Below are 19,842 nucleotides of genomic sequence, written 5' to 3'. Positions count from 1 at the left end.
ACACCGGTGCAAGGCGTGAAAATTGATGGGGTTGGTGGGGTGTAAGTTGGAAATGAACATCGCTCATTAGGGCCTTGGAGTAGTATGAAAGATCCCCATCCCTCAGAGAGGAAATCCAACTGTGCTCTCTCGGACTCCGGCTGCTGATGGCATGCAGCATGATCCAGGTTTCAAACCAGTGATCCTCGGATCATAGTGGCAGTCTTTTTGGAGTTCCATAAAATGCTGTTGAGGTCTGAACTCTGGGATGATCGATCATTAATTTTACGATTACAGCAGAATGTGTCAGTCTCAGTATTTTAATTTAATCAAATGTTTTTTTTCTTCTTTTTGTGCTTGTCTGCTTTTTCTCAGTTGGAGCTTCTTGATGAGCTCTGCATCTGTTCATACCCACAGTGAGAGGATGGACAGATACACCTGTTTTCAGATCTGACACGAGAGCGGAATTTGATCTTTTTTTCTTCCTCTCATAGATGAAAGCTCTGAGTGATGTTTATTTGATGAGCACAGATTTGAATCATCTCAATTTTTTTTGGATTGTTTATTGTCTGGTCCTGCAAATATCTCTGAAAAGGAACAACTGGTTCTTCTCTGCAGTTTTGTTTGAAAATGAGATAAATGAGATGCTGGATTTCTTGGATGGTGGATTTATTGAATAATAAGTGACTTGATTTCCCTCATTTATTAAACAATAAAACAACAAACAGATTTCCAATTGGAGTGATGTAATGGTACAGTTATCATGTTAATCGTGAGCCAGTGTTAAGAGGTGTAACCAGTTAGCACACACACACACACTCTTCCACACACAAGCTTCCACCACCCTTTTTGTGAATAACCAATGGGGTTCATTATTATTCATGAGCTGAGGAGAGTGTAGTCATGTGCACCAAGCACCCCTCACTGAGGGGTAGAGAGAACGAGAGAGCGAGAGAGAGAGAGAGAGAGAGAGAGAGAGAAGGGGGTGTGTCTTGGAGCCAGAATTACTACAGCGTGTGTGTGTGTGTGTGTGAGTGTGTGTGTGAATGTGCTTCAGTAGTACATGCCTGAGAAAGAGAGAGGAGAGCAGACAGGCACAGGGAAGGAGAAAGAGAGAAAGAGAGAGAGAGAGATAGAAACAAAAAACGCTGACTCCCACACTCACACACATACACTCACACACTCTCTCTCTTACACACACACTCACACACACATACACTGTATTGGGATCCAGTCAGTAGCACCCTGCCAGGTCCAGTCTGTTGGACAGCTTGTCTTTTTCTTCTTTTTTTTTGTCTTTTTGGCTATTTTTGCTTTTTTACACCTGAGCAGAAGAGTGCAAGAAGAGGGACACTGATGAGACACGTCGCTCAGAACTTGAGGGAGATCCCTGGTGGTGTGTGTGTGACTGTGTGTGCCACTGCCAGCCGTAGGTGGAGGGGTCCCAGGGGTGCCTCTCGCGCTCGGCCAGGATGGGCTGTAACCTGTGCACCTTGCAGAAGAGGGAGGAACATTACAAACTGCTGTACGAGATCGCTCAGGTGAGCTCTGCTTAATCCAGTCCATTCATGTCTGTGTTTTTGAGTAGAGAATAGTGGTTTTTGGCTTGCTGGCTTGGATGTACAGTACACTTTTAGGGGGAAATCATGTAGTTTGTGTGGTTTGTGTGGAATCTTATGTCACCCCATCATGTAAAGGTCTGAAACTTACTGAACTATGGGTTTGATCAGGCTTCTTTTGAGAGCTAAAGACTAAAAAAAGTCTTTCTGTGAACTGTGACACACCTTGCACAGTTTGCTTTATGTATATTCTTTGATTGCTCTAATGCATATTAGCCAATATATACTGTATATACACAGACACACTCTTTGCACACACTTTTACAAGGGTGTGCAGATGTATTTCTAGAGATTGTACTTGTTGTTCTTGTTGTTTGCTGGTACATTTATGGTGCTTTTAAGCCTAATTCATGCCTTTATTGGATAGAGTCTTAACACAATTTTGGTCTAAGGTCAATAGCCTCACTTAAACTACTAGACATGATGCTTTCATTGCGATTTAGATTCTTCTGATTTACTGGCTGATGTTAGATTATTATGTCATATTTCATTTACCTCATGTATTTTGGTCCAGACAAAAAGACTATAGCTGTAGACCCTTAGATTATACATATAGTATCCATATAGTACAGTTTTGGGGAACCAATACAATCCAGAGACCCCATCTTGACACATCTTTATTTATAAGAGTCTGCTTTTCTTGTTTTCTTAAGATGATAATATAAAAGCTGATGTATTCATTTAGTAAATCAGATCAGGTAATTCAGTTTTTTTTGCTGGTGATGTGATGTTTACGTGTCCTCTGAATAAATGAGTATTGTATGAGTCTTCTCTCGGTCATGAATGGTAGAGTACTACGCTTTGTTTTTGAGTCGCACATGGATGTCACATGGAGTCACAGATTTCGTGTTTCAGTGTTATCTACACTGAATAAAATCATGTGTCAGGTCAATTAAAAAGTTTGAAATGCAAAAACCTTCTAATTTAAAATGATTTTTAATTGTATACATGTTTGTGGGGTCTGACAATGATTAAGCAGGGGATTCCCAATGAGATTCATAACCTAGAAGAACACCTCCAAAGTAAGCTTAGCAAAACTGTATTTATTGACCTAACTTGACTATAATTGAAAAAATGAAGCCATGCACAGTACATAAAAATGGCTTCTTTAAGGGTTTTCTAGTAAAGCAACCATAGAGTTCTTATAAAAAAAAAATCTGACAACTCAAAGAACCTTTTCTAAACTTACATGATTTTTTATCTGAATAAAAAGCATCCTTTGAAATAAGGTATTGTTATTATTACAAATGAAGAAAACACTTTTCAGGAATACACAGTGTAGAGTGTACTTTTTGTCTCAAGACCCAGCTATCGTTTTATGAAGGTGAATGAAGTTGCATTAATTATGCTTTTAAGAAAACTCAAAGATTGTAAGATTGTAAGACTTTAAGATTAATTTTTATGCAGTCTAATTAGCTCCTATCTCTAGTTTGATTCAATTAGTTGAGTTACATACACTTTTTCAATCTTTTCACTGTGGCTTTTTTTGACATGCTGATTCCAATTGCTTGAGTAAGAACTAAAGAATGTCAAAATTGTGCCACATGTTGATTGTAAGTTCCTTGAAAACTACTGTTTGTGACTTAAAAAAAAAAGCTTCTGTAACTACTTCATCACCACACATAAGTCGTGACCCACAGTCTGAAAACCACTGATCTACTGTAATTCACTGAGCAGCAGTGTGTTAAGGTGACTGAACTTGAGTGATCTAGTTGAATGATTCATTATTCATTCATCATTAATTGTTAATTCAGCATGATGATGAGTCTTAAAATAGAACTGAATTGTAAAATGAGTTGAATCACCTGAACAGGTTTCTGATTCTACACATCAACAGTAGTAGTTGGTGGCCGTTGAGCAGTATGGTAATGATATGCGCGGCAGCATGTGTCGGCTGCCATGCTCTGCGCTGACCTGAACCATCTCATTCAGATTAAGACACAGTGAGGGCGACATCAATGGAGCTGAACTGTAGCTGAGCTGTCACCACAGCCGCTCGCTGGGGCTAGTAGAGAGGCAGTGTTGTGATGGCCATGGTGGTGTTTATTTCAGACTCCTGAAAATGTAGACGAAAGGCAATTATTTTGCTTTTGCCAATCCCTTAAAAATAGCTTTATTAATCACAACAATATTCTGTGACTAAATCATGGATAAAATCATGATCAACTTGTTTTTCAGGGTTTGTTTTACTGTATAATAATATCTCAGGGTAGTTTTACTGTATAGTATCATCTCTAAAATATCTAAAATAGAATATTGTAATCAGCTGAGTTACTGAGTTTAAAAGGAGTGTTTTAATGGTGAAAAAAAGGCGCTAGTGTAGCTCCATATTCCACACATTCAACAGCTTGTCATCAGCTGTATGAGTGTTTGTGTGTGTATGACCACACAAGTGAAAAAGAGAAAAAGAGAGAGAGAAAGTGAGAGCATAAACTTCAGCATAAATAAAAGTTAATGTACCTTTTGAACTCAATAGCAGGCTCATATTCGGCACTTTTATTAAGTTTTCCACTCTCTGAGCTTCACTTAGAAAGTATTTGATTGACGAAAGGCAATTTTTTTGCTTTCTGCTGAGATGGTTCAGTCTGTAGTTTGGTAGATAGCTTTTCCTCTTCCTCACAAATGTAGTCAAATGTGTAGTTTTATTCAAAATGTGAATTTTATTTATTTACTTGCTGACTTAAATAGGCCAAAACAAGTGCAAAAATAAAGAAACCAACCACCCTTTTAGACCTTAATTATGTTCCAGTAATATAAAAATATACAAATGCTGTTGCTGTCTGTAATGCATAAAAAGAAGGCTCTACTCTTTGGCTTTTGTAATGTCCATTGCATTTCACATTTTTATTTTATGTTTGATATTATCCTTTTTATTTCATGAACCATCCATAAACAGTAACATATACATGATATAAAAAGTGTCTAAATCACATTAAATAAGTATGGCTTCATTTGCTCTAGTGCTGCCATGTCCTAACATCTGATTTGCAGTTTTTTTCCAGTGCAGTATGTGGGGCTAAGCTGATGCTTCATTGGTTTGTTAACTTGTTATTTGGCTGGTTTGTGGTCTGTTCTGACAGACGACAGCTCTCAATTTGTGTTCTGTCCAATAAAACTTTTGAAAAAAAAAAAAAAAAAAAAAAAAATGCATGTCCATTGAAATAGATGCAGAATCTGAAAGGGTTATCTACCGAATCATCAACCACATCAAACATGTCTACAAGCAAACATGACTACATTTTTGGGGTAGGAAAAAAACTGTGTGCAATACATTGTACTTTTTTTTAACTAATGCAGTCCCTCTTTTACAGTTGTGTATGTTGTAAATATGAGTTAGAGTAAGGTGTGAACAGGACTGCACACTGAACAGGATATTTCTTGAGTTTGTTGGCTTTGAAGAACACACTTTTCACATGCATTTTACAAGCTGAGAGATCACCCTCAGAACTGGACTGAGGCAGTGGAGTAATATCACAGTATTTAATAATGAATGATTTGACAGTGCTACACTGTTCTCTGGTTGTTTTTTCTGCCTACTTTACCAAAATTACAAAGTGCAGTTTCTGGAGTCCAGATTTTCAGATGATAAAAACAAATATATAGATCTGAATTATTGGTGCCAATAACTTTATTATTCACAACATTATTCAGTGACTAAATGAACTTGTTTTATATGCTGGTGCTTAACAGTGTTTTTGGGAAGGCGACAGTAATAATGGTGGTGTAGTGTGGTTTACACCCTGCAGACTAGATCCTTTTATTTACTGTATTATAGTATCTCAGGGTAGTTTTAGTGCTTTTTAAACAAGGATATAGTATTACTGAGTTACTGAGTTTAGCTGAGGGTTTTAATGGAGAAAATAAGACGCTAGTGTAGCTCCATATTCCACACCTTCAACAGCTTGTCATTAGCTGTGTATGTGTATGTGTGTGTGTTTGTGTGTGTATGAGCACACAAGTAAGAGAGAGAGAGCATAAATGTCAGCATAAATAAAAGGTAACCTACATTCTGAACTCAATAGTAAGCGTTGCTGTAATATATATTGCTAAATAAAACTTCTAATGCAACCTGTGGGTATGCATTAATGGATACTGTAAAAAAAAGCACTTTTGACTAAATTATAATGATATATTTTTAAAGTCGTGATGTGTCTGTCAGGTACGCTGCTCTTTCCCTGAAGACCGGTTCCTTGAGCTGCTTGTCAGTGTGGGAGTGCCAGCTTGCCTCTCCTAAGTGGCTTGTGTACTAATGAATATTTTCACGCTGCTTTGATAGTAGCCTCATTAAGCTGCTTTGCACTTTAATTAGATGTAAAACTTTTATTTGCACCTTATCAGACAGATTATCCCTGCTGGAAGCTGGCAGGGGGTGATAGGACATTTTCACTGCATGTCTATGTGTGTGTGTGTGTGTGTGTGTGTGGGAGTGGGGGTGGTTGGGGGGGTGGGGGTGTGTTACAGTTTGATCCCCAACACCTTTGAACACCAGGACCTGTCTTACAGTGATTACAACACAACAAATTATGTCCTAAACCTTAATCTAATTGTAAGCTTACTAAAGTACTGAATAAGTATTCTGTCTTAACACTAAAGGCTTAAGATTAATATCTGAACAATAAGATTATGCATACAGGGCTCTGAGGTTCACTTAGGAAGTATATGATTGTTTTATGTACCTAAAATGTAATTTGCAATAGACTTTTATGATATTTTTCAGACCTCTGGTGTCTGTCATAATTAATTGAGCTGTTTTTATTCACAGTATGTCTTTAAAACAACCTCTTTAAAAGCACAGTCTGCCGAAAACCCTTCATGTAACTGATAAAGTGTGAATTATTTGGGTAGGCTTTCTGTCTCTTACACTGTGTCAAAATTTCTTGATGAAGGGACCAATAGAAATTCTCCAAGATGGCCTGAAATAAAGTGCTTTTATATTGACTTCCATTAAAAGGTAAGAAGGTTTAATCTCTCTTCTTTAAAGCTGCTGTTTTGGAGATCCATGTTTTTCAATCTACAGCGAAGATATAGAATTGTGAAGGCTTTTATGACGTCACAGATGTCTTTAGAAACTTAGGCCCAATCCCATTTCACCCCTTGGCCCTACCACTTATCCCTACCCCTTGTTTATGAGTGTAACCCTTCTCCTTGGAACAGAGTTAGAAAAGGAACGGGTGAAATCCCCCCCCTAAGAATTGGGACAACCCTTCAACCACTCGATACGTCATCAGGAGCGCTTAAGTTCAGTAACCTTGCTACTGCTGGTTAGCTAGGTAACTTCAGAAAGGGGGCATGAGGTTCAGAAATTAATTATTATCATACATTTCTTAATTTCTCTGTGAAGGAGAGCTGAAATGAGCTTTTATTTAATTTCATTTTTTACGTTTCGCCTTAAATGCTGCAGCCCCTGCCGCCTGTTGCACCATTTAAGGTGGAAAGGGAAAGTTAGCTAGCTAGCTTATGAGACAAACTACTAGAGACAAACTCTTTTTTTATGCTTGTTATGAAGAATTTGGCCGTAAAACATTGAAACAAGACATTAAACTATGTCAATATAGTGCTAATAGTCACTTTTAACAAGGAAAATTCTTACATTTGTGGGTTTTTCACCAGTGATTCTCATACCCCTTGGTTTAAAGTGTGCCTCTGAAAAATCTTAGTTTGAAGGACAAACAATCCCTATCTGTTCCCCCTACCCCTCCAGCCTAACAAGAATTGGGACAAGGGTAAGGGGTAGGGCCAAGGGGTGAAATGGGATTGGGCCTTACATTTGTTATTTTTATAAGGATAACTGGATTAATCATAATAAAAGCACAGCCACTGTTTGTTTAAAAACACAATCAAATCAATAATCTGATGTAGAACAAATTTTGGGGAAGAAAATAGGATGACATTAGTAACAGAGGCCATATTTCTCCAAATATGGACTATATGAGCCAGGAATTAATCGTATCATTAGAAACTTAAATCATGTGTCTTGGTCACCAATCGTTCTTAAGGAGAATCTTCCTCTTCAAACCTTTTTGCGCAGTTTTTACAAAAAATCGGAGATTTACCAATGTTTCCCAAGTAAGGATTGGTTCAAATTACAAACACAACAGAAAACTCTAATTATAAGAGGAGAGCTATGAAGAGTTCAGTGGTATAAAAGCAAATTAAAAATATTTTTGTTAGGGCTATTGATGAATGAGTCCAAATATTAACACAATATATCAAACTCTGATATTATGAAAAATGCATTTTTTTTCTGTGGTCTGGAATATTGACTATTGACCTCTCAGTTGACCTACACTCTAAAAAACAGAGGTACGATATGAGTACTTTTTTGTACTCGAAGGTACACTCTTTATAATTGTACCCTCAAAGGTACAATATTGGTCTTTACGGGGTCAGATTTGTTCCCTCTGAAGTACAAAGTCATTTCTAACAGCAATAAGTACAAATTTGTACCATTTAACCAGCCGAAGGGTACATTCAGTATTCTGTATCACTGTACTAATGAACAATATATATTTAAATTGCACATTTTTTTTTTGAAAGCCAGACAATTTTGTATCATCAAGTTTTTGAGCCATATTTAGTTGATGATAATGTTTATAATCTTTATGATTTTTACTGCCACAAAAACCCTGGGTACAAAAAAGGACTTTCACTGAAAGGTACTTTTTTGTGCCTCAATATAAGGTACAGCCCCAGCGACAAGCTTTGTACTCTTTTAAGTACAAATCTGTACTTACTTTTCTTAGAGTGTAGGTGGGCTGAGGTCGAGCAGTGTTTGTATGTGAGGCTACTGCTGGTCTTTTGTGGTAGGACACTGGGGAGTGAAGTGTAATAAAAGAGAGCCTGGTGAACAGCTTTATCCCTCACTGAGTGCCTCGTTCTACAACAAAGACACACATCCTCTCTTATTTCTGCTCTTTTGTGCCTTCAGCGTGTCTGCTGCTTACACACCCACTGGGTTAATTTGTGTGTGTGTGTGTGTGTGTGTGTGTGTGTGAGTATGTTCTACTGCTAGAAACAACTGTATGTTTGTGCCTGTTGTATTTGCCCTCCTCAAATGACATGTTGTGTGTTGCGTGATATTACCTTTGATCCTGTGGAGTGTGTTTAATCCTTATAAGTCTGTGGCGAAGCTCCACAGTGAGGAAAGCTGTGAGGGATGGTTGTGTGTGTGAGAGAGAGAGAGAGAAAGAGAGAAAGAAAGAGAGAGAGAGAGAGAGATACGGTACCACATGGGAGAGGGGGGTAGAACTCCTCGGCATCTCTCTGTGGAGTGAATTTCCATGGAAAGACACAGAAAGTGTGTCTAGGAGTCTGTGTCTGATCCCTCTCCCTCGCTCCCTTTTTTTTCTTTCTCTCTCTCTCTCTCTCTCTCTCTCTCTCTCAGCTCTGAGTTTATTTTTGTCTTTTTTGTCTTTTTGTCTTGCTTTCATTATCAATTTCTCTCTCGCTTTCCCTCAATCTCAATCACATACTCTGTCATCACTCTTTGCTTGTATGTATTTCTCTCTCCCGCCCTATCTCTCTTTCTCTTTTCTCTCCCTTTCTCTCTCTATTTTCTGTGCTTTATTCTCAGCCTCTCTTTATACCCTCTCATTCCTACACCTTTTTCTTGTTTTCTGGCATAATCATATGTAATTACAATGTTATCACAGTGTAATAACATTTACGTTTAACGTTTTACTATAGTAAAATATTGTTATGAAAACATAGAGATAAGCGTTAATAAGCCCAATCACACTTTCTGTCATCACTCTCAGCTTATACTCTCTATCTCTCTCTTTTCCCACACACTCTCTCCAATTCCTGTGGTCTCTTTCAACTTTCTCACTCTTTTTCTACCCTTCACACACTTCATACTATTTATACCCTTTCATTCATATTTCTTTTCTGGCATAATCATACGCAATTACAATGTTATTTCAGTGTGGTAATAGGCTTGTAACGTTTATGTTTGAAGCTATAGTAAAATATTGGTAAGAAAACATGGATATAGTTGTTAATAAGCAGAATGAAGGAGAATGATAAGTGAGATGACACTCAGATGACTTCATTGGAGGGATATAAAAGTGTTATTTTGTGTTTAAATGGGTGGGGACATGTATATGGGTATCCACCTAAGCTGGTTTGCTTGTGTGCTTGGGTATAAAAGTGTAGGTCCTACACACACTCTTTGTTCTCCTCTGGAACACACACACACACACACACACACACACACTCACACGGAGAGACTGCATTTACATTGTGTCTGATCACTCCAGCTCTATTCCTGGTAGTTAGACCCTCCAGCCCTGGAGGCCTGAGAGATTTATGATTTATGAGTGTAGGGTGTGCGTTCTCTCTCTCTCTCTCTCTCTCTCTCTCTCTCTCTCTCTCTCTCTCTCTCTCTCTCTCTTAAATCGTCTTCCCCTCTTTTTGTTACTCTTACAACAAAGAGCCCATACATTTTGCACCGCTCTCTTTCTCACTCTCTCTTTCATTCTATCTCACCCACACAAGGTTATTTGTTACCCGTGTCTGATTTGATTGTCCCATAATATAGGCAGGGATCTCATTTTAGCTCTGAATTCTGAAAACAGCGAGCATGATTTGATTGTATTCTGAAGATATATATTTCCTCTGTTTTGTGACAAATGTCCTGGCTTAGCTGTGATGACAGACGTCTCCGAATTCTCTTTACAGTCAATTCTAAAAAGAACAAAGAGTTTTTAAAAGCTGAAACTTGTTTAAAACATAAAAATATGCATCTGAAATATGAGTCTATATATATGCAGACTCTGAATGTGTAGTTCAGGTTTTGTGGGAGTTGGTGGCGCTGTGAATTTGGCTCCCGGGGGATTGATGCAGCTTCTGGCTGGCCTTGGTCAGTTCTCTGTGTGGACAGATGCCTCACCACATGCCCTGTTTGTGAGGCGGCACCGGGGTGGGCAGAGGGGCAATTCCTACCTGCTGAGCGTAGGTTTGAATTAGAGGAAAAAGATACTTCTATACTTTATATACTATACCTTCTATACTTTCAATGTAAGTCAATGTAAAAAGTGTTTATATTAGGTCATTTTCAAGTATTTCTATTGGTCCATTCATCAAAAAATTACAATGTGTAATAACAGTTTTGTAACGTTTATGTTTGAAGCTATAGTAAAATGTTAAAATGAAATGATGGAGATAAGCATTCATAGGCTTGATCCCACTTTCTGTCATCACTCTCGGCATGTATTTACTTCTCTATCCATCACTCTCTTCCTCTCTCTCTATCTCTCTCTTTTCTCACACTCTCTCTTTATTTCCTGTGCTCTATTTAATCTCTTTTTTTACTCTTTTACCATTCATACCCTCTCATTCCTACATATTTTTCTTGTTTGTTGGCATAATCATATGTAGTTACAATGTTATAACCATGTAATAACAGAATTTTAATGTTTATGTATGAAGCTATAGTAAAAATATTGATATGAAAATATGGAGATAAGTGTTCCTAGGCTTAATCACACTTTCTGTCATCACTCTCGGCTCGTATGTACTTCTCTTTCTCTCAATCTTTTCCTCTCTCTATCTCTCTCTTTTCTCACTCTCTCTCTATTTCCTGTGCTCTATTTAATCTCTTTTTTACCCTTTTACCATTCATACCCTCTCATTCCTAAATATTTTTCTTGTTTATTGGCATAATCATATGTAATTACAATGTTATTACCAAGTAATAACAGGTTTGTAAGGTTTATGTTTGAAGCTATAGTAAAATGTTGAAATGAAAACATGGAGATAAGTGTTGAATGGAATAATTTCAATGGAAGTCAATGTAAAAAAAGAATTTATTTCAGGTTATTTTTTAAGTATTTCTATTGGTCCGTTCATCAAGAAACATTGGTAAATGTAAGGGAGAGTTTGTTTGTTCAAATTATGTAGTAAACTAAAAATCAACAAAAATGGAGATACTTGTTTTTCATCGGAGAGTGACAATATACTATAACTCGACTTATTTTGTTAGGGTTGTTTATTTATATATTTATAAAGCATACATACCAACTGCTTCATTTTGTACTGTATGCTTTTTGAGGATTTTTGTGATTAGCCTTGAAAAAGAGTTACGACAGTTTACATAAAGACTAATAAAATAATAAAATTTAAACAACTGTAAAGGACACCATAAAAACATTATGGGCTGGTATAATTAACTCTTTATAATTAATATATGCATATTTTTAAAAGAAATAAAAGAAAATGAATACAGTCCAGGTGTGTCCTGTTTTTGTCCAGGCTGCAGGTAGACAGTTCCCTCAGCCCCACTGCTGGGATTGTAAAGACAGCAGAAGGTGTGGTGCTGGGCCTGCTGATGGCCATATGGAGTAATGTGGTCACTGTAACTCGGTCAGTAATGTGGCTCCAGATGGGGAGACCAACCTTTGGAAACAGGAGCAACGAGCAACTACCTTTTCTTTTGTTGATATACAAGTAGACAAAAAAAACATAAAAAGGCAATTTTTACACAATTTCACACAAACTCATTGGCACTTTTCCAAAATTGTGGGTAAATAACTTTTCTTTAAGCATGTGAAGCTCATTTCAACTCAACTGTGGCAAATAACAGGTGTGGGCAATATAAAAATTACATCTAAAACCAGAAAAACATGACAGAAGTTGACTCAATCTTTGCTTCGTTTGTTTGAGCATGGAGAACAGAAACAGTGAACGAGAAATGTCTGAGGAATTGAGAATTAAAATTCTTCAAATATCAAATATCTTAAGGTTACAAGTCTATCTCCAGAGATCTTGATAGACAATCCAAAGAAATTAAAGCTGTCTTGCAGGATCAGGGTGCATCAGCATTAGCGCTAACTGTCCGTCAATATTTGTATAAAATAAAACATTATGGTCACTGCTGACATGTAAAAAATGCTACAGTGCAGTTTGCCACAATGTATGTAAGACAAAATATTTCTGGGATTTGTTTGTTTAATTTTGTATGAAATTATATAATTTGTTTTGTGTTAAAACACAGATGAATGAAAACCTCTTGAATATAATCAAGCGGAAGATGGATGGTCACAAGCCATCCAACCAAGCTGAACTGCTTGATTTTTTGCACCAGGTGTCATGGTCAGAACAGAATAGCAGACAAGCGCAGATACTGATAAAAACAAAATGTGTTTATTATGATAATAAACAGATGAAATCAGGGTCGATACAAAAACAAGGGTGATCACCAGTAGACAGAGCAATGAAGACAAAACCATACCATAAACGAGAGACAGTCCAGAGTTCATACACAAGCAATCCAGTATCAGAGGTAATCCAAGAGGCAGTAGTGAAAGCACAGTCCAGGTCATACACAAACAATCCAATATCAAAGGCAGAGGCAAGAATCGGCGTTGAGTAAACAAAAGCAAGGTCATACACAAAGTAACTGAGACAAGAGATAAGTAACGCTTTGTACGAGGATAACCTACAATACGCGGCGATGAAGTCTGTTTGGCGTGCACCTTTATAGTGCCAGTAATCAGTATTCGGGGCTTCCTGGTGGAAGCAGGTGAGGTGTCACGTGATCAGGTGAGTGCGTGATGTCAGCGGGTGGTGCATTCTGGGTAGTGTAGTTGTTAACCTGAGAACCTCCGTTAGAGCTGGGTGTGGAAGGGACAGAGGAGCTAACAGCACCAGACGTGACAGTACCTCCCCCCAAGGGAGTCGGAACGGAGCCGGAACGGGGACGACCACGACGACGTCCACCCGACGGGCAGGGAGTACCGGCGGGAGGACCAGGCGTAGCCTCAGAGGTGACGGGCAGGCGGGGGTTGCGAGACTGGGAACCCCTACGCACCGGAGCCGAAGAAGAGAGTGAGCGCTTGGGACGCCCACGGGGTCTAGGAGCAGGCTTACCAGGGTGACGGGCATGAAATTCGGCCAGTAGAGCAGGATCCAGCACGTCACCGGCGGCAACCCAGCAACGCTCCTCAGGGCCGTAACCCTCCCAGTCTATGAGGTACTGGAGCACACCGCCACGCCTGCGTGAATCCAACACCTCTCGAACCGCATAGGTAGATGAATCCTCCCCCTCCACTGCCGCGGGCGGCACGTCATCTGGAACACCCTCAGCAAGCGGACCTGGGACAAGAGGCTTGAGCAGAGAAACATGGAAAGAGTTATGCACCCTGTACTGAGCAGGCAACTCAATCTTATAAGTCACCTCGTTAACCTGAGACAACACCTTAAATGGGCCAATATACTTAGGCAGCAGTTTCCTACAGGCCCCCTCAAACCTCAAGTCCCGGGTCGACAACCACACCCTGTCTCCGGGTTGGTATTGGGGGGTGGTGCCACGGTGTCTGTCGGACTGCTCCTTATATTTCCGTAAGACCTCCGAGATCTGCTGATGCGTCTCCTCCCACACCTGCTCACTCCGCTTCATCCAATCGTCAACAGCGGGAATCTCAGTGGACGACGCTGTCCACGGAGCTAACGGAGGCTGATAACCCAGAATGCACTGAAAGGGAGTGAGACCAGACGTGGAGTTAGTTAAGGAGTTTTGGGCTATTTCAGCCCAAATAAGATATTGTGACCACTCAGACGCATGCTTGAAACAATATAACCTTAGAAACTTTCCCAACTCTTGGTTGACTCTCTCACACTGACCATTACTAGTGGGGTGAAACCCAGAAGTGAGACTTACGTGTACACCCAAATGTTCAAAAAATGATTTCCATACCCGAGAAGTAAATTGAGGACCTCTGTCTGACAAAATGTCCTCCGGAACCCCATAATGTCTGAAAATGTGTGTGTATATAGCTTGGGCGGTCTGAAGAGCAGTAGGAAGTGCAGGAAAAGGGATAAACTTAACTCCCCTAGAAAATCTGTCTACAACAGTAAGGACAGTTGTGTAACCTTCAGATTCAGGCAAATCAGTAACAAAGTCTACAGCAATATGTGACCATGGACGTTCAGGCACAGGCAGAGGACATAACTTACCGGCTGGAAGGGTTTTTTGGTGTTTTGCATTGTGCGCAGACAGAACATGAAACTACGAACGTTTGAACATCAGCTCGCATGGTTTCCCACCAATACCGAGCTGAGATGAGTTGCAATGTACGTGTAACGCCTGGATGACCGGAAGTAAGAGCAGCATGTGCCCAGCCAATAAGTTGATCACGAAATTGTTCAGGTACATAAGTCTTGTGAGGAGGGCAACCCTCCGGAGGTCGTGTGTTAACCAGACTCCGCTGGATAAGATCATCTAGTTCCCATCTAATGGCAGCTACTTTAACTGTGGGTGGCAGAATGTGTTCGGGTTCAGAAACGTGGCATGTGTCATCTGGGGAACTGAAAACACGGGATAAGGCATCAGCTTTAGTATTACGGTTGCCTGGACGAAACGAGATTGAGAAGTTGAAACGTGAGAAAAACAATGACCAACGAGCTTGACGGGGGTTTAAACGTTTAGCTGTACGGAGATACTCTAAGTTCTTGTGATCAGTTAGAACGGTGAATGGATGTGCAGCACCTTCCAGCCAGTGACGCCACTCCTCAAGAGCTAATTTGACAGCCAGCAGCTCTCTATCCCCAATCCCATAATTACGCTCCGCAGGCGACATTTTCTTTGAGAAAAAGGCTACGGGATGAAGCTTAGGCGGTGAACCGCTGCGTTGGGAGAGAACTGCTCCGACGCCGGTATTAGAAGCATCGACCTCTACAACAAAAGGTAAATCTGGATTAGGATGCGTCAGGATGGGGGCAGAGACAAAGGCGGCTTTTAATTTCTTAAAAGCTTGGTCAGCTTCAGGGGACCACTTCAGAATTTTGGTGGCATTTTTAGTGAGCGCCGTAAGGGGGGCAGCTATGCTACTAAAATCACGTATGAAACGTCTGTAAAAGTTTGCGAATCCTAAGAAACGCTGAAGATCTTTGATAGACTGGGGAACAGGCCAGCTAGTTACGGCATCTACTTTAGAGTCATCCATAAGAACTCCCTGGGAGCTGATGACATAGCCGAGAAATGCGACTCTTTGAAGGTGGAACTCGCACTTCTCGGCTTTCGCATAAAGGTTGTTCTCCAAAAGCCTCTGGAGAACAGAGCGCACGTGCTGCACGTGGGAATCTAGGTCTGAGGAATAGATCAAAATGTCGTCAATAAAAAGTGTCACATACTTGCCAATCATATCTCTAAATACGTCGTTCATAAACGACTGAAATACTGCGGGGGCATTAGCGAGACCATAACTCATGACTAGGTACTCGTAGTGACCATTAGTAGTGGTAAACGCGGTTTTCCACTCGTCCCCCTCCCTAATGCGGATCAAATTGTAAGCACTGCGCAAATCGAGTTTAGTGAAATAGGTAGCTGTACGCAGTTGCTCAAGGGCACATGGAATGAGGGGCAATGGGTAAGCAAATTTTCTCGTAATGGCGTTCAAACCTCTATAATCAATACATGGTCTCAGTCCCCCGTCCTTTTTCTTAACAAAGAAGAATCCAGAACCGACGGGGGACTTTGACGGCCGAATGAAACCTTGCGCCAAAGCTTCATTAACATAATCACGCATAGCCTTTTCCTCATCGAGCGTAAGGGGGTAGACTCTAGCTTTGGGTAAGGTGGCACCCTCCACTAGGTCAATAGCACAGTCATAGGGACGATGCGGAGGCAATTTAGTAGCGTTATCTTTGCTAAACACTTCCAAAAAATCTGAATACTCAGCGGGTACAACAACGTGATCAGAAACATCAGGACTTTCTACTGAAGTAGACTGAATGATTAAACTATCCAAAGCTAGACAATGTTCATGACAATGAGCAGACCAAACCGTGATATCCCCATCGCGCCAGGAGACAGTGGGATCGTGGGTCTTCAGCCATGGCATGCCCAGGATAACTGGATGCTCGGTGCAGGGAAGCACGAAAAGCGGTAGTTCCTCAAAATGGAGAGCGCTGGCTTGTAGAGTGATGGGCAGAGTCTGCAGAGTAACCGGCTTGGAGCGGACAGTCTTTCCATCAACAGCATGGATGGCTAATGGACGTAGAAGTTCTCTGGTGGGCACTCCATGCTCCTTAACTAGGTCCTGGCTGAGGAAGTTCCCCTCCGACCCGGAATCTACAAGCGCTGGGACAGAGAGCATACCAGTAGGTAACATAATATTTACAGGCAAAGAAAAACATTTAGAGCGAAGTATTGTGTTGTGCTTACGTACCACGTTAGCGCGTGGAGAGCACTCCACGCGCTGTCCCAGGGCTGGAGCTTTCACAGGTCGGGTCAGGAGACCACACTCAGCCTTGAAATGCCCGGCCTCTCCACAATAAAGGCATAGGCGAAGCCGGATCCGACGCTGCCGCTCCTCTGGAGTTAGCCGGGTTTTCTGGATATCCATGGGCTCTGGGGCAGGCAGCGCAGCTTTCTCTGGAGTGGGAGCGCGGGGCAGAGACACAGGAGTGTGTTGAGTGCGAGGACTGGTCTTGGGTCGGCGCGAGAGAAGTTGATCCAACCGGATCGACAGTGAGATGAGCTGATCCAGGGTCAGTGAATCATCTCTGCAGGCTAATTCCCTCTGTACATCTGGGTTAAGTCCGCATCTAAACACGTTGATTAAAGCAGCGTTATTCCACCCACTACCAGCTGCGAGAGTGCGAAACTCCAAAGCGTAGGAAGCCACCGGCTTCTGACCTTGCTTGAGAGCCAGCAAAAGTTCTCCATTAGACTGTCCATAACGCGAATGATCAAAAACTGAGCGGAAAGTAGCCAAAAAGTCAGTGTAACTAGCCCCAGAAAGGTCTTCCCAAATAGCTGTAGCCCACTCGAGTGCCTTACCAGAAAGCCGTGAGATAATAAAACCGATCTTAGCTTTATCGGTTGTAGGCGGTGAATTACTGAAAAACACGGAGCATTGTAAAAGAAAACCGCTGCATTTTTCCGGATCCCCATCAAACAACTCCGGTTTAGAGACAGAAAATCCAGACACAGAAGAGTTAGCGTTAGGCATACTGGGGGCAGCTAACGGGCTAGGGCTAGGCTCAGTTACGCCTCTGAGGTGAGCTAGCAGCTCAGCTAGTTGTTGCTGCTGCGTGGTTTGCTGGCGGGCTAGCTCAGAAACAGCTTGGGTCACACCAGCGAGCGTTTGCTGGTGCTGACCGAGTAGCCTCCCCTGGTTGGCTAAACCAGATCTAATAGCCTCAGTATCTGCTATCTGATTTAGTTCGGCCGCGTATTCTGTCATGGTCAGAACAGAATAGCAGACAAGCGCAGATACTGATAAAAACAAAATGTGTTTATTATGATAATAAACAGATGAAATCAGGGTCGATACAAAAACAAGGGTGATCACCAGTAGACAGAGCAATGAAGACAAAACCATACCATAAACGAGAGACAGTCCAGAGTTCATACACAAGCAATCCAGTATCAGAGGTAATCCAAGAGGCAGTAGTGAAAGCACAGTCCAGGTCATACACAAACAATCCAATATCAAAGGCAGAGGCAAGAATCGGCGTTGAGTAAACAAAAGCAAGGTCATACACAAAGTAACTGAGACAAGAGATAAGTAACGCTTTGTACGAGGATAACCTACAATACGCGGCGATGAAGTCTGTTTGGCGTGCACCTTTATAGTGCCAGTAATCAGTATTCGGGGCTTCCTGGTGGAAGCAGGTGAGGTGTCACGTGATCAGGTGAGTGCGTGATGTCAGCGGGTGGTGCATTCTGGGTAGTGTAGTTGTTAACCTGAGAACCTCCGTTAGAGCTGGGTGTGGAAGGGACAGAGGAGCTAACAGCACCAGACGTGACACCAGGAGTGGCATAAAGTTATCCAAAAGCAGTGTGTAAGACTGGTGGAGGAGAACATGCCAAGATGCATGAAAACTGTAATTTAAAAAAAGGGTTATTCCACCAAATATTGATTTCTGAACTCTTAAAACTTTGTGAATATGAACTTGTTTTCTTTGCATTATTTGAGGTCTGAAAGTTTTTTTTTTTTGTTATTTCAGACATTTCTCATTTTTTTGCAAATAAATGCTGTAAATGATGATATTTTTATTTGGAATTTACCTATAAAAAGCAGAGAGAGAGAGAGAGAACAAGAGAGGGAGAGAAAGAGAGAGAGAAATGTATGTATGTCTTTGCCACTTTTTTATCAGCCACTTCTCCTTGTGTTCGTACACAGTTATCAGTATCATCTTTGCCAGACCCAAACCCCTGACTGTCAACCACAAATGTAGCCATCCATCTTTCTGTCCCTAAGCAGCTGACTGACTTGACTTATTCTCTTCAGCCATAAACATGATGGGGGTGAAGAAGAAGAAAGAGGAGATGCAAGAGAGAGAAAAAGAACACGTTGTTTTGATTGATCTTGGTTGGGATGATAAGCCTGACAGATAGCACACGCCCTAGAGAGTGGGGGTTCTCTGAAACAGGGCGAGACAGCACTGGGAACATGCATGTGTGTTAATGTGTGTATGTGTGTGTTCATCTGTCATGGGAATCGTGTTTAAAACACATGTTATTGCTCTTTTCTAATGGGGCTCGAGCTAGTATGATTGGCAGTTAAAACCCCACCCTCTCTCTGGGGCTCTCTACACTGGAGAACATTTTGGATACTGCCATGTTTTAAATGAGTATTCTACTGTAACTGAGCTTAACCTCTGTCTGATGTATCAGAAGAGTGTAACTGATTACTATACACCATAACTCTCTGTGTTTCGTAAGTGTCATTAACCTGTCAACAGCTATCAAAAAGTAATCCAGCTTAATGCAACAGTGACCACTGGAGAAAAACCACTACAACCCTTACAAAGGCCAGATGCTGAGTCTGTTAGCATCACTCAGCTTTAACCAGGCTGTGTCCAGCTGTTGGCTAACCCTCTATTTAAGCCTTTATAATGCAAGTTCAGTGTAATCTACAATCATGACATACATGATATAGACACAGCAAACCTATAACATTTTACCCACTGCACCAGTAACTATAAGCAACTTTCAGCAAGTAATGCAGCTTGGAAAAACAAATAGTAATAATAAACAGTTGATAACAAAAAAATAATAAAAGGTATCTTCTTTATGGTCAATTATCAAAATTTTGGTAATATTTACATATCAAATTAAGACGTATTTGAGTAATTTAGGATTTCTTGCTAATAACATCTGGCATTTGTGACTGTCTCTTGTAAATTCAATCAAAAATCTCACAAATTTGTCTTAGAGATTTGTCTAAATTTGCAAATTTGTGGTTTCAGCTCTGCTCTACAAATGATACAGACAGAGATTAGGTTAAAATAAAAC

General features: G+C 40.7%; 1 protein-coding gene across 1 annotated transcript in view; it reads left to right on the top strand.

Annotated features, from left to right (window-relative positions):
• Positions 1-901: 901 nt before the first annotated feature.
• The window catches only part of pdzrn4 (PDZ domain containing ring finger 4), an 88,924-nt gene continuing 69,983 nt past the window's right edge, over positions 902-19,842 (top strand). Inside the window, exon 1 of the mRNA XM_015604721.3 lies at positions 902-1,520. Within this exon, the coding sequence (XP_015460207.3) occupies positions 1,452-1,520 (69 nt within the window). The 5' untranslated portion in view covers positions 902-1,451. The remainder of the gene's footprint in view (positions 1,521-19,842) is intronic.

Source organism: Astyanax mexicanus, chromosome 2 (assembly GCF_023375975.1).
Source record: "Astyanax mexicanus isolate ESR-SI-001 chromosome 2, AstMex3_surface, whole genome shotgun sequence".
NCBI lineage: Eukaryota > Metazoa > Chordata > Actinopteri > Characiformes > Acestrorhamphidae > Astyanax > Astyanax mexicanus.
This window is presented reverse-complemented; position numbering and strand designations above follow the sequence as displayed.